The following is a 13,689-nucleotide window of genomic DNA, read 5'->3' as shown; positions in this document are numbered from 1 at the left end:
AATGCAAATTGCGACATATTAATGCAAATTTATATTATACACATGTTAGGAAGTATTCTGAATCGTATATTGAAGTGTGCAATTATATTTTTTTTTTCCACAAAACGTCTCCACGCTTCAATTAATGTTATGCATATAAATATATCGCTTCCAGTATTTCGCATAGACATGATATTCTGGCGTTTTGGGTTGGACATCATTGGATGCATTGATAGCTATCAATTTTTCTCTCTCCCTTTCACTCTCTCACTCTCTCTAATGCGCTATGCCGCTTATAATTATATTAACTCTACTTTTTGTTCAAAAACTTTGGAATATTTCGGAAAGAATAAGGAAATGTCATAGACTTACAAGATTGACAATTTATCCAGACCAAAGAATGTATCTGTCTCGATCACCCTCATATCGTTTCCAGACGCACCCCTGTATGGGAAAGATACAATAATAAAAGCAAAGACAGGGAAACTGAATAGAAGAAAAAGAACGTGTACTTTCCATTTACCAGATAGTGGTAACACATACCTCTGTTTGTTTATACCGTTGCAATTTTGCAACAAAGAAAACACTGGATTACGTTTGTGTCATCAGTGGGTTAGGCACATAACAACCGCAAGATGTTGGCAACGTTGTGAAGTGAAAAGGAGATCAGATGAAATGAAAAAAAAAAACCTTTTTATAGCATTCTTCTTGTAAAGAAATCGACATCAAAAAATACATTACAAGCGTTTAACTCTTTGTACTCATACAGCGATCAATCCCCAGTCTTATTCTGACAAAGGGAAATATTCTTAATCTTTTTTTACACCATCTGAAGCTAAAAAATACTGATATTAATTGAATTTGTATGTCTTTCAATCATACCATGCATACATCAATAATGAAAAATTCGTTTTCTGCAATACTTACATGGAGAAAACAGTGGGAAAGTCTTCAAATACTTGCGGTTCGATTGCTGTTATATTCAGACCCGAAAGGTCCCTGGGTTTTTAAAGAAAAAGAAAAAAAAAACTATGAAAGTAATAACATGCACCCAAATCTAAGACGGATGTTTTTTTTTTTTTTTTTTTTCAAAATGGGCCTTAATTATATCTTGCATTTACATTAACTCTTTATTTGCCAGGGTGGAAACCCCCTGTGTGCCACGTTATTCTGAGGCATGAAGGTAGTCATGCTTTGAGAAAGAATTCTGTTTTTCCAATCGATACAACTTCTAAAAACTTATGTTGAGCTGGACATAATAGTGAGCAAAGTTGAAGAGGACTGCCAAGCTTTGCTTTCATATAGATTTTATGACAAATCTATTTCTGTTTATTTCTTCTTCTTCTCCTGAAAGAGCAAGCCAGTCTTCTTCTACATCATGCTGACATTCGGGATAAAAGAAAACGAACATGAAATTGTGTTCTAAGCAGTTTTTTCTTCAACACTTTTTGGTAGTCATAGTGTGATGTCTCTTAACTTTTCTTCCTATTTCCCTATAAACCCTGTCCATACTCTTCACTTTCAACTATAAAAACTTGGAAAAGATGACGCTACTAAAAAACCTCAAGATTGGGAGGGTCGAACAGTTTCACGTAATAACAATGTTCAATGCCTACACAAATTCAGTGCATTCGACTTTGTTGGTTTTGTGATCCATGGCCATAACTGTAAAGTGTAAAATATGTGACCCTGCACCACAAACACACACACACACACACACAAACACACACACACACACACACACACACACACACACACACACACAACAAACGCCGGATATGGATTTTTAGTTAAGGGCAGATTCTGAAAGAGCAGACTCTAAGCTTTTATGTATTACTCAATTCAAATGGGTTCTCCTAACCTTTATAAATACTGGAAAGAGATGACACACACTGGAAAGTGTGAACTAAGAAAAGAGGCTCTGAAATACAGGGTCTATCCAAGTGCTTAATCTTTACTAAGCCGTCTTTACTAAACCGTGCTACCTGCGATTTGATTGGGAAAAATCATGATGTTACAACTGTACTACCAACACTGAAAGAACATTGACGCTACTACAAGTTGGCATTAACAACCTACACAATGTGTTTATAAAGCACGCGCAATTCACCTTAATCTAATAAACTTTTTATTGTTGTTGTCCTGGTTGTTTACATCCTGTATATTGTCCATTAATCACACATCATGATTAATTTGATTAGCTAGCACGGCTTGGTTAAGATTAAGCGCTTGAATAGACCCAGTGCTTCAGAGCCTCTTTTCTGAGTTCACACTATCCAGAGTGTGGGCTTTCTTTCTAATATTAGAAAGTTAGGATGATCCATTTGAATTGCATTAATAAATTCCGGTCTTTCAAAACGTGCTCGTTTTTGGCTTTGTGATGAAGGGTCACATCTTATTTATACACTGTTTACTGGTTCAGTAACATAAATTATTAAATAATAGCATTATTACACATAAATACATTAAAAAATGAGTGGAACACACACACACACACACGCACACACACACACACACGTACACACACACACACACACACACACACACACAAACACACATACGCAGGTATAAGATGTACACCTATTTGTTCCCAATTCCAAGGTGGTGACAAATAGGAAGCCTTAACTACTAGTAGTCATTTAAACACAGAACCTACTTACAAGAAGGGTATCACCGGGAAAAGGCGAAGTAAGTTAATACGTCCGTCTCGCGTAATTTCAGATATGCCCTGCCTTGTAATGGTCCTGATCAAAGAAAAAAAAAGATAGCCATTAGAATGAATATTTAGGGCAATAGAATGATATATAGTCAATTGCAGTTAATGAGATTACTTTCTTTATTGTTTATTCCAAAAAAAAAAAAAAAAAAAAAAATATATATATATATATATATATATAATTTATATGTACACTATGTGCTCTTACTTACTGACCGCTCGTTTCTAGATCGCCGGTAATGCGATATCTATTCGTGTGTGATCATTACGGGCGCTTCATATGAGTTTCAATATAACGGATAGATCATTTCAAATAGGGGAAAAAATAAAGGTGTCAGCGATATCACTGATATTGTTTCATGAGAATATCTAAAAACAACAACAACAACAACAGTGCCATAAGGATTAAGACATGAAAAAACGTCACACTATTAAAACATCCGAGTCAGAACTGACCTGGAACTGGGGTCACACATGGTCCGGGTAAAAAAAAAAAAAAAAAAAAAAAAAAAAAAAAAAAAAAAAAAAAAAATGACTTGAAATTTGGTCATGAAGACCCCGAATGGGGTCACCCTGACCCAATTTATGACTCTGAATGGGTCATATCTGACCCCATTCCTTGTAATCTCTGACCCGGAACGGTGTGTGACTCCAACGGACCCAGTTTCAGATCAGTTGTGATTCAGATGTTTTAAGAGTGTGCACTCATAGATATTGTACCTGGGTAGAATGAAATTGTATGAAGCCTGAGTTAAGTTTAGCGATCATACTAAATTGCCCTCGTAAGTCTTATATTGTAAATCCCACATATTATCTACATTTCTTCGAGATCTCTCAACGTGTCTACTTAATCTTATCATAGTATTAAATACACTAGTTGTGGTTTCACTTGAGGGTAATGCTGTAAGTACGGGGGTTATCAATATGAAGCTAAAGTAGTTGAAGGGTACGTACGATCGAACAATCTTGTTGAGACTATTGACGTCGGTTTCACTGGTCCGGTTGTTACCATAAGATTGACTTCTGTCACACGACAAAGGCGAAAAAGAGACAGAAAAAAATAAAATGCACGTTTATTGTAGACTTATACTTGTAGTATATTCAGCTAGCTCCATCATAAAAATTAATACCGACTTTTCTTCTTTTTTTTTTTTAGCATTCATTGTATTTTTCGGAAACGAATTTAATTTACGTCTTATGCACTGCAAAGCCGTGACTGATTGACCCCAAGCAGTAACCATATTTATATCAGGTGCCTATGGATACAGCTGGTGAACATTAAAATACAATGTATGATTTTATCATGTGACCTTGTATGACAAAAGTGACATACAAAAAGTCGCATGTCCTGACTTTACGTAAAAGCAAACGCAGTTTCTTTGGTACATCATTCTGAAGTTTGTGATCATAGTAAGAATCGGAAATCATGTCTTTAGGAGTTTTTGTACAATACTATTTTTGTAGAAGAGTATAGGGTTAGTATATCGTGAAGACCCTGTTCATTCTTTAAAAAATAAGTTTTACATAGTCTTCACTTTCATCTCTAATTACTTATGAAAGGATGACACTACTGATTCAAAAGTTGGTATTAGTTATGGATAGAACGTTTTGTTTCAGTATGCTCAGTTTCGGGTTAATTTGATATCGCATATTGTATAAGAGTGAATATTGTTAGGTGTGATTGTTGTTGCTATGGTGTTTTACATCTTGTTTTTCTTCACATTCATTGCACAGCTAACACGGCTTGGTAAGATAAAGCACTCAAATAGACTATGTAATTATAAAAGCTTTAAGTTTGTTCTTTCAGAATGATTATATGCCCTTAACTAAAAATCCATGTGTGTCGACGTTTTGTTGGTTTTGTGATTGCACACAAACACACACAGACACAGGCACACACAGACACACATAAACACACACACACACACACACACACACACATATATATATATATATATATATATATATATATATATATATACACATGTATCTAGAAAACCAAAGAGTATATTGTTTAAAACTACAATATAACACATTCTTCTGTGGTAATATACTTACAATAAAGAAACGGAGATCAGTCTTATAAGTGTGCGTAATTCAAAATCATAATTCTGGCTTGCAGCGGTCAAGAGAAACCTGTGATTGGGGATTAAAAAATAACGTTGATATGAACCCTTTCAGCGTTAATAGAAACACCAATATTACAAATACCCGCCACAGGAGTACCTAGCATTTCATCACACACATAGCTCGCAGACCATGATTGTATTGAATGTGAAAAGAGAGAGAATAGACAGTGTGGGTTGGCCCGAGTAGGAATGAACACGTTGTTGGTCATGTGACGTCTTGAATGTTATGCACCATTAACAAAAAACAGAGGAATTCCTAAACATAAAATTGCAGTCCTTGCAGGCTGGCCTTTTGATTTGACCACTTTCATTGACAGATCTCAGCCATTTCAGTGGACATGGAATGTTCTTTCATGATACCACTCAAACTTGGGGGAAAAATACAACTTGTCGTTGTTTTCTTAGATAATGTGCTCAGTCAAGAATGACCTTGTCAAGAGAAGAGGGTACCAATAGAAAAAAAAAAGTAGAGATATAATTTCCTCGCAGCTAACGTTGTGTCCTCTCCATAGTGACAATAATGATATCGTTGTAGCTCTTGAAAGTGTGATTACTATTTTTATACGCATTGAAAATTTTGTCCATGCCAGAAAGGACATATATATATATATATATATATATGTATACATTATGATAAAATTAGGTAAACTGCTTCAGTCTAATAGCGCAGTACATAAATAATTGTCATTACATGCTGTTCTAGAAAGAACTATGAATTACAAGCCTAGTTTTTACCTGTCGTCTCCCCTCTATTTCCCCATAATTTTCTTTCATAGCGCACATTTCACAGTTCATAATTATGCTATTTTATTTCATTACTGTTTTTTTTTTTGTTTAGCCTCTTTGATTTTGTATACAAAGAAATATTACGCTGTTTTAAACATTTTGGGGGTAGTTAATAGAATGGAAATGAAAAAAAAAATGAAATCTAATGGAATGGAATGAATAAAATGTATGTATGTCATTAAGAAAGTTAGTAGATTTAAAGCGATGATACAGAAACCAGTGCATCTACTTAAATGATGCTCACCACTGAAGCAAGCTGTTCTGGCTATCAACAGCATCTCTTTTTATGTCAGGAAGATCACCTCTCCATAAGTCTCTAAGAAATTGCCAATGTAATAAACAAAATAAGAACAAAATAAAAACGTGTCACAAATCTTTCTTGAAAATCTTCGCAAAAATGTATACGTTTTGTTTTTGTTGTTCCTCTAGACAATATGAAATAAATAAGGTAAACAAATGAATAGATTAAACTAAAACAATGCACAATGAGTCTATTCAATCCAATTAAAATAAAGAGGATAAAAGTGAACAGTGAATATTAGTTACGTTTTGGTTTATATTTGTATAGTTGTAATATCATTGTGTATTCAACGAAACATGCCCTACGAAATCGCATTCCCCTCAGGACCGACAGGTTAAATGATATCAGGATACGTCTGGTTTCCATCGATTCTTTCTCTATTGTTTCCTCTGCTCATTTTAAGTAAATTCGTTTATTTCAATTTCTCCATGACGTACCAATTGTGTTAATTACTGAACAGAGAAAAAAAAAATGGGTTATTAGCTCCTTCACTTACAGCCTGGCATTGACAGTGAAGCTCACGAATTCACGTTCCTCTTCCAAGTTTCCTGCGTTTTCCTCATGGTACCTGTCGATGTTAAAGTCAAGTGATGAAACAAGTTAGTATAAGATATGCTCTTATCCTTTTATCAATAGATTGACTGTGACTTTTTGAAGTACCTCCTAAGTGTCATTACAAATATGACTGTATTTCAAATAAGTCGTTATGTGAGGTATCCTGCTTCACTACATGTTTTAGATATGAGCATACATAGTCTTTGAAGAAATACTGTTTTTAATTGCATATTCAAATGATTATTTCAATCATAGGGACAACTCGTAGTGGATTGTACGGAGGTCTTTCTTTTTAGATAATCACTTTTTGATGTAAACGAAAAAGAATATTAATTTGTTTGTCCTCATGAAAATGTAGCCTGAATGTAGAATATTGGACAATTATGAGTCAATCACCCTCTTTTTTTGGGGGGGGGGGGGGGGTGGGACAGGTAAAGGTCATGTCAATAATAAGATTTTAATAGTGAGTTAAACAGAAGGAAAATACACTTACAGATAAAACAGACTCGTGAGACTCTCAAATGCTCCTCTCTCTACTTCCTTAAGGTCGATATTCCAAATATCTCTGCAAAAGGGAATTTAGGATGAGGAAACATGGCAAAAATAACAAAAGCAATATTAAAATGCGCATGTTCAATACCAAAATTGTGTTTGCCACATGACTTTCATGTTTACACATAATTTGCAAATGATGCAGCAGCTCGAATCAACAGCAGATCAACTTTTGCTTCTTTCATTTTGTCGAGTTATAAACATCATGCAGTATGGATATTGTAGACATTGGAATTCCTATACATTCACACTCATAAACATTCACACACACTTAAGAATCACACTGCATCTCAAGGGAGAGCATGTAATGCAATAAATACACTATATTTATGTAGCATATTCAAAAAAGCGAAATTGTGGTAATCACCCTCTGGAATTTAAAAGAAAAGAAATGGTAATCACATAGAAAGTTGTGTACTATATCAGGTTAACCAAGAGCTTAATCCAGTCGCTGACAGTGTTCTATTTATGATAATGTCCTATTGTAAAATCTTTTGCCTCTGTTTACCGAACATTTTGTAAAGTTTTTGTCACAAATTTGATATTGATGGGCATAGACTCAGTTATACTTACAAAAGCAGTAGACTTGCCACGTTGTCGAATGAATTTCCTTTTATCACTGCATTGTTGTTGTTCGAGATATTTCTGCAGTATGTAAATGAAAAAAAAAATGCAAAGCAATTCCATGTACTGTACTAAATCCAATCTTCAAAGGGAATTTGACTTTTCGAATGACTTTTAGCGCGATTTTCTATTCAAAGCTAAAGTGCACCCTGTCAGACATAAACAAGAGTGTATTTCCTTTTTCGTTATACATTTTGATGATATAGAAAAAAGCTCAAACATCAGTCTGCGTAACACAACGAGCGAAATGTCTCAAGACAGCAATTGTTCAATTGAGAACAGATTACGAAACATAAAATTATACAGCATTTTCGCTTTCTGTTACAAATAAAGTCAGTTCATATCCAGATGTATCAAGTTCCAATCGACATCAGACAGTGAAAATAATTACCCAAACATTTGTTGCTTCACTTTGTTTTTCCTCTCTCTCTTAATTATTCATTCATATTATGTGGCCTTGCATCAAACAATATTATGTATGTATATACATATACATACATATATATATATATACATATATATATATATATATATATATACATGTAAGTAAGATGTGCTATGAATGGAGAAAAAAAAAACAAGATGTAATTTGCCGCAGCAACAACAACGAAGGGGTTGTCAAATTAAACTGAAATAGAGCATGCTATATCAACACATATTTCATTCATGATAAGTGTCAATATTTGGAGAGTAGCAGTATCCTTTCTACAGTTATCAGAGTAGAAAGTGAAAAGTGTGTACAGGCATTTTTTTAAACAAAAATGGTATTCTATACAACACTCATAATCACACTATTCTCCGAAATAGTGTACGAGAAAAAAGAAGAGTAAAAAAGGTTTCATTTTATTATTCCAACTTTTAACATTAAAGAAACGAAGTCTTGCTTCCTCAGAAAATATGAACAAAAAAGAACTCATACATGACATAAATATATAAGCCTTTAATACCCCTACAATTCATTAACTACACGTTTTTTTTTTTTTTTTTGTTTCTTTGTTAGGGGGGAGGGGATGGGAATGAGGTATGTATGCCTTCAAAAAAGGGGAAAAAATGCCTGTTCCAATTATATTTTTATACACATAGTTAGGCGGGTGTGAAAGAACCAGATATAGGAGTTATGCTTCTAACTGTAGTATAACGTGAGGAATTATCACGTGATAGGATAAAAGAAACAAAATAATAATGAACGGAACTCCCTTTCATGAAATTTCTTTATTACAACGATATTTTTTATTTTTTTTTACTCTGCACCACAAAACCAACAATAAGTCGCAAGAAATATATTTCTAGCACAGAGTGAAAGAGGAGACTTTAAGTTTAGAACGATGTATTACTCGACTCAAATGTAGTTTCTAAAACTATGTAAGTATTTTAAAGAAAACACAAACTTTGGCAAAATATGTACTGAGAGAGTGACATTCCATAGCAACGAAAATGAAGGTATTATTATTGATATTATAAAGATAGAATTGTTCAATTAATATATTTGTATTAATGACAAATGTCAGCTTACAAAGTAGAACAACGATGCTTTAAATGATCACTGCTTTTCTTCAAGTAATGTTCCAAGGAAGCCATATTTTGGGGGTCTTTCAACAAAAGATAAATTAATTGCCTGCAAAATAAGATAACTACATGCATTCCACTACTCTGAAACAGCTGAAATCCCACAAAAATAACGGATAAAAATTACCTGTAATGGACCAACATAATATTATAATTAGTTCAGTAGCTCAATTTGCTCAAATTATTACATTCATGCAGAGCATCCTTGTTTCTACGAACAGTCAAAGTTTGATTGCTTAGCTCAAAATAAAATATATGATGACAACAGTGTGGTCCAGGGTTGTACAGTTGTTTCTAGTATACAAGGAAGTAGCACATCTTCTATTTATCTTCATGTACAGCACGCCTAGGAGACAGCTGTTTTAACTACTCATTTTTTTTTTTATGAACTACACATCCTTAAATGCTCATTTCAAACACTTTTAAATGGTTTAGAATGGTTGAAAAGCAAGTGTTATACATTTCTTTAAAGTTAACAGTTTACTACAAATACATATATACACATTGTATATATATATATATATATATATATATATATATATATATATAATTTGAAACATGTGAGGGAAAACTGACCAGAAACAAATAATAATAAATAGTGAGAACTTTGAGCAAAGAAAATGGGTTTTCATCGGGATTCGAACCCGAGACCTCCGGATTACTAGACCGGTGCTCTACCGACTGAGCTATATATTGAAAGCCCTAGATCGGTGTTCGTCCCAAACCCTTAACTCTCTTTGTTCGTGTGATCAGAAGCTATAGTGTGTGTATGTGTGCCACATACACACACACATTAACCTGACATAAACCCAAAGGATGTAAATCAACTTTGGAATAAATGCGAGGGATCGCCGAAGCGATGCAGCTTTTTGTAATATAATTTGAACATAATATATATATATATATATATATATATATATATATATATACATACATAGAGATACATACATCATATATACATATTCATTTGGCTTTGTCCTAGGTAGTCACAAACTGAGAGCGTACATGCAATCCGAGGGAACACTTACAACATCAGTAGATTAGTGAAAGGATCAAAAAGGCCACTGTGAATTTCCAGTAGATTGTTGTCCGCAATATCACTGAAACAAAAAAAAAAAAAAAACAACAACAACAACAACAATGCCTTGTTCGATTACTATTAAAGGGTGAAATTGACCAGTGACCGAGACGTGTTTCAACGATATCAAGTCCAAGGGGAAGGGGGGACTTATTGTGCTCCCTAACACATTGTCATTTGCCACTCCTACGCCCTCATACAAATTTCAACTAAATTTGGCGACTTTTCCTATTTTTTTTAACAATAACTAATTTACTTAATAAAGGATATTTCCTACTTACATGAAAAGTTCAATCAATATTGGCACATTAAAAAATCAACTTTAAGAAATATCTGGTCGTTACTGAAACTTGATACAACAGATAGCCTTGCTCTCAAGTCAGTGGTTGTCTTTATGCGGATCTTATCTTATTATACGAGCTATACTGACATGCTGAATGCGCGTTGTCATCTTCTCATGACCCTTAGGCCTGTGTTGTTTATTTGTTCGGGTTTGCGTGGATGTTTCTGTGTTAACGTGCATTTGTTTAAATGCGCGCGCGCGTGTGTGTGTGTGTGTGTTTGTCTGTGTGTGTCATTTTTACTTCTTATGCAAATTCCCTCCACATTCCTTACTAAAGCTAGTGCTATTTCAATTTCATGAAAACCAAATTATTTAAGTAATACGTAGGTTCATAATGGGAATGTTCTCGTAGTTGCTGCAGGTGTGTATGTATTATACTCTCTTTTTTCTACTTTTGTCTGTGTTTGCTTTATGACACTCTCACCCTCCTCTAAGAAACTGTTAATTCTTCGTAGCAATAAATTTGTATTATTTGGATATGGCTTGAATTGAATTGAATTGAATTGAAGTGAAATGAAATGAAATGAAATAAAATAAAATAAAGGAATATTTCATACTACTAGTTGCCAAGGCAACCATAAACTGACAAACATGTTAGGCCCTTTTTTTTTAAACTTAAAGAGTATAGGATTCGCGTTTCTTTGCTGAAATTTGCTGAAGAAGTAATTTGTTAAGTAATTATGATCTTGAAATGTTTTCCTGTTATATCCTTTGTATGTGAAAAGGCATAAAACAATATGTATATTGAAAAAAAAAAGCAATGGTTTATTTAAACAATGTTATATTATTTTCATTCCTTCAATCAAATTATGGTTGTAAAATAATTAGCTTATCATACTATCAATCTGCAAACTCGAATTTCCATGAAAATTTGATAATTACAATGTATGCGTGTTCCATTCTCAAACATTTTATCACAGGTCTCATAATGAATTTCTCTATGTTAATATGACAAGTGTCCCCATGTGATACACCTGTACAACAAACAAACATTTACACACACACACACACACACACACAAATATATATTATATATGTATATATATATATATATATATATATATATATATATATTCAAACACGCACACACACATTAACATACACACATGGCAAAGTCTCCACTATCAAAACAAATTGTCTATATTGAAGAAGCAGTTTATAAAACCTGTCATTGGACAAGCCTTTAAAACATATAGTATTACGTTAGTAAATCTCGAGTTTAGATCTCTGGGCAGATTTGCAGTTGATCAATAGGTGAAACATTTTTTTTTTTCATGTTTTGTTAATGAAAAATAAAAGATGAAAGATATGACAATTGTCATAAAAGATGGCAAAATAAATAACTGAATAAAAGTTTGCTCTCGCAAAGGATACATACAGGATTAGAAGTCTACTCAGCCCATCGAATGCTCCCACTTCGATTTCTGTTATGTAATTCTGTGCAAGGAAACTGTGTAGGGAAAAAAGAACAATGTTATCAGTAGGGTTTTTAATATACTATGGTTACTTCTGTCTTCGACGTTGCCGCATTACAATTCATATCCAAACAACCATAAAAAAAAAACAAATGAAAAGTAGCAGCCCTCACTTTTACGTGAGAACTCAAAAAAGATGGAACCGATCAACAGAGTCAATGTTGATTTATCATATTTTCTGAAAGAACTATTCTTCTTCAACATTATTCTTTACCTCGGGATAACTACATGAATGGGAGAGTGCGTTTACCGTATTTTTTCCTCCAACCCTTTGGGGGAGAGTAGGATGATTTAATAGGTAAAACATCTAAAGGAGGCCCCTTTCCAATTATTGAAATCGTTTGCACACTCGTCTTTTTCAAGTCTAATAACTTTTGAATAGATAATGCCACTGCTTTGATGTTCATATTATTCATGGACAGAGTGTGTGTTAATAGAGCATGCCCAATTTCAGCCCAGTCTGCCAAAACCTTCAATGCTGTTGCTCCTGTGGCTACATACAGTTCGTATTCTGTTCTTTTAATCACACAGCTATCACGGCTAGGTAAAGATTAAACACTGGAACAGGCCCTGTACTTCAGAACCTCTTTTCTCACATCACACTTTTTCACAGTGTATGCTTTCTTTTCATTATTTAGATAGGTTATATTAGTCCATTTGTGTTGCACAGTTACACATCGTTTCTTAAGTTTAGAGTCTGCTCTTCCAGTACCTGCCCTTAAAACCAAAAAATTATATCTGGCTATTTTACTTGTTTGTTTTGTAATGCAAACTTGACACCCTTGGAATGAATACATTTCTATAAAAAAAAAAATCCAATCTGATCAGATATGGATTAAGCACCATTTGAAAAGCACCTCTCTGTGTGCATATACAGACTGTAACAAAATGTTAGTGCAAAGTGTACAAAGTGTGTTACAATTTACTTTGTGCGTGTTTGTGTATGGGCGTATGTGTGTTTGTTTGTATGTGTATGTGTGATATCATTCAAACAAGTAGACCCACTTACATTGCAAGAGCACTTTCTAGTCCATCGAATTCTCCTCTCCGTAGAGATCCAATGCGATTCCTAGAGAGATCCCTACGTTTGAATAGAATCAAAGATACATATCTTTGGGTGAGTATTTTATGTATATATATATATATATATGTTCATCTTGGAATTTTCCACGTGTTGGACTTCGAATGTTGTAATTATTAGAAGAAAGAGTCTCAAGTACGCCATGGATCCAACGATTACACAAAAATTTAATTACAACATTTTCGGTCTGCCTCAGACCTTCGTCAGTGCAAAGACAATGATGGACATCATTGTCTTTGCACTGACGAAGGTCTGAGGCAGACCGAAAATTTTGTAATTAAATTTTTGTGTAATCGTTATATCCATGGCGTACTTGAGACTCTTTCTTCTATATATATATATATATATATATATATATATATATATATATACATACATACGCATATAATATAAAATAATATATGTGACCCTGCACCTCAAAACAAACAAAAAGTCGCCAGACATGAATTTTTAGTTAAGACCATATTCTGAGAGAGCAGACTTTAAGCTTTAAAATGATGTATA

At 33.7% G+C, this 13,689-nt stretch overlaps 1 protein-coding gene across 1 annotated transcript in view; it reads right to left on the bottom strand.

Moving 5' to 3' along the window:
• Window positions 1–10,323, bottom strand: part of LOC140230196 (uncharacterized) — a 33,147-nt gene extending 22,824 nt beyond the window's left edge. The window contains exons 1-9 of the mRNA XM_072310377.1: window positions 10,237–10,323; window positions 7,592–7,663; window positions 6,960–7,031; window positions 6,408–6,479; window positions 5,855–5,926; window positions 4,754–4,831; window positions 3,650–3,718; window positions 2,640–2,723; window positions 352–423 (exon numbers count right to left, since the gene is read on the bottom strand). Of these exons, the coding sequence (XP_072166478.1) occupies window positions 352–423; window positions 2,640–2,723; window positions 3,650–3,718; window positions 4,754–4,831; window positions 5,855–5,926; window positions 6,408–6,479; window positions 6,960–7,031; window positions 7,592–7,663; window positions 10,237–10,241 (596 nt within the window). The 5' untranslated portion in view covers window positions 10,242–10,323. The remainder of the gene's footprint in view (window positions 1–351; window positions 424–2,639; window positions 2,724–3,649; window positions 3,719–4,753; window positions 4,832–5,854; window positions 5,927–6,407; window positions 6,480–6,959; window positions 7,032–7,591; window positions 7,664–10,236) is intronic.
• Window positions 10,324–13,689: the final 3,366 nt, after the last annotated feature.

The sequence above is a fragment of the Diadema setosum genome, chromosome 6 (assembly GCF_964275005.1).
Source record: "Diadema setosum chromosome 6, eeDiaSeto1, whole genome shotgun sequence".
Taxonomy (NCBI): Eukaryota; Metazoa; Echinodermata; class Echinoidea; order Diadematoida; family Diadematidae; genus Diadema; species Diadema setosum.
Note: the sequence above shows the minus strand (reverse complement) of the source record. Positions and strands in the feature narration are given on the sequence as shown.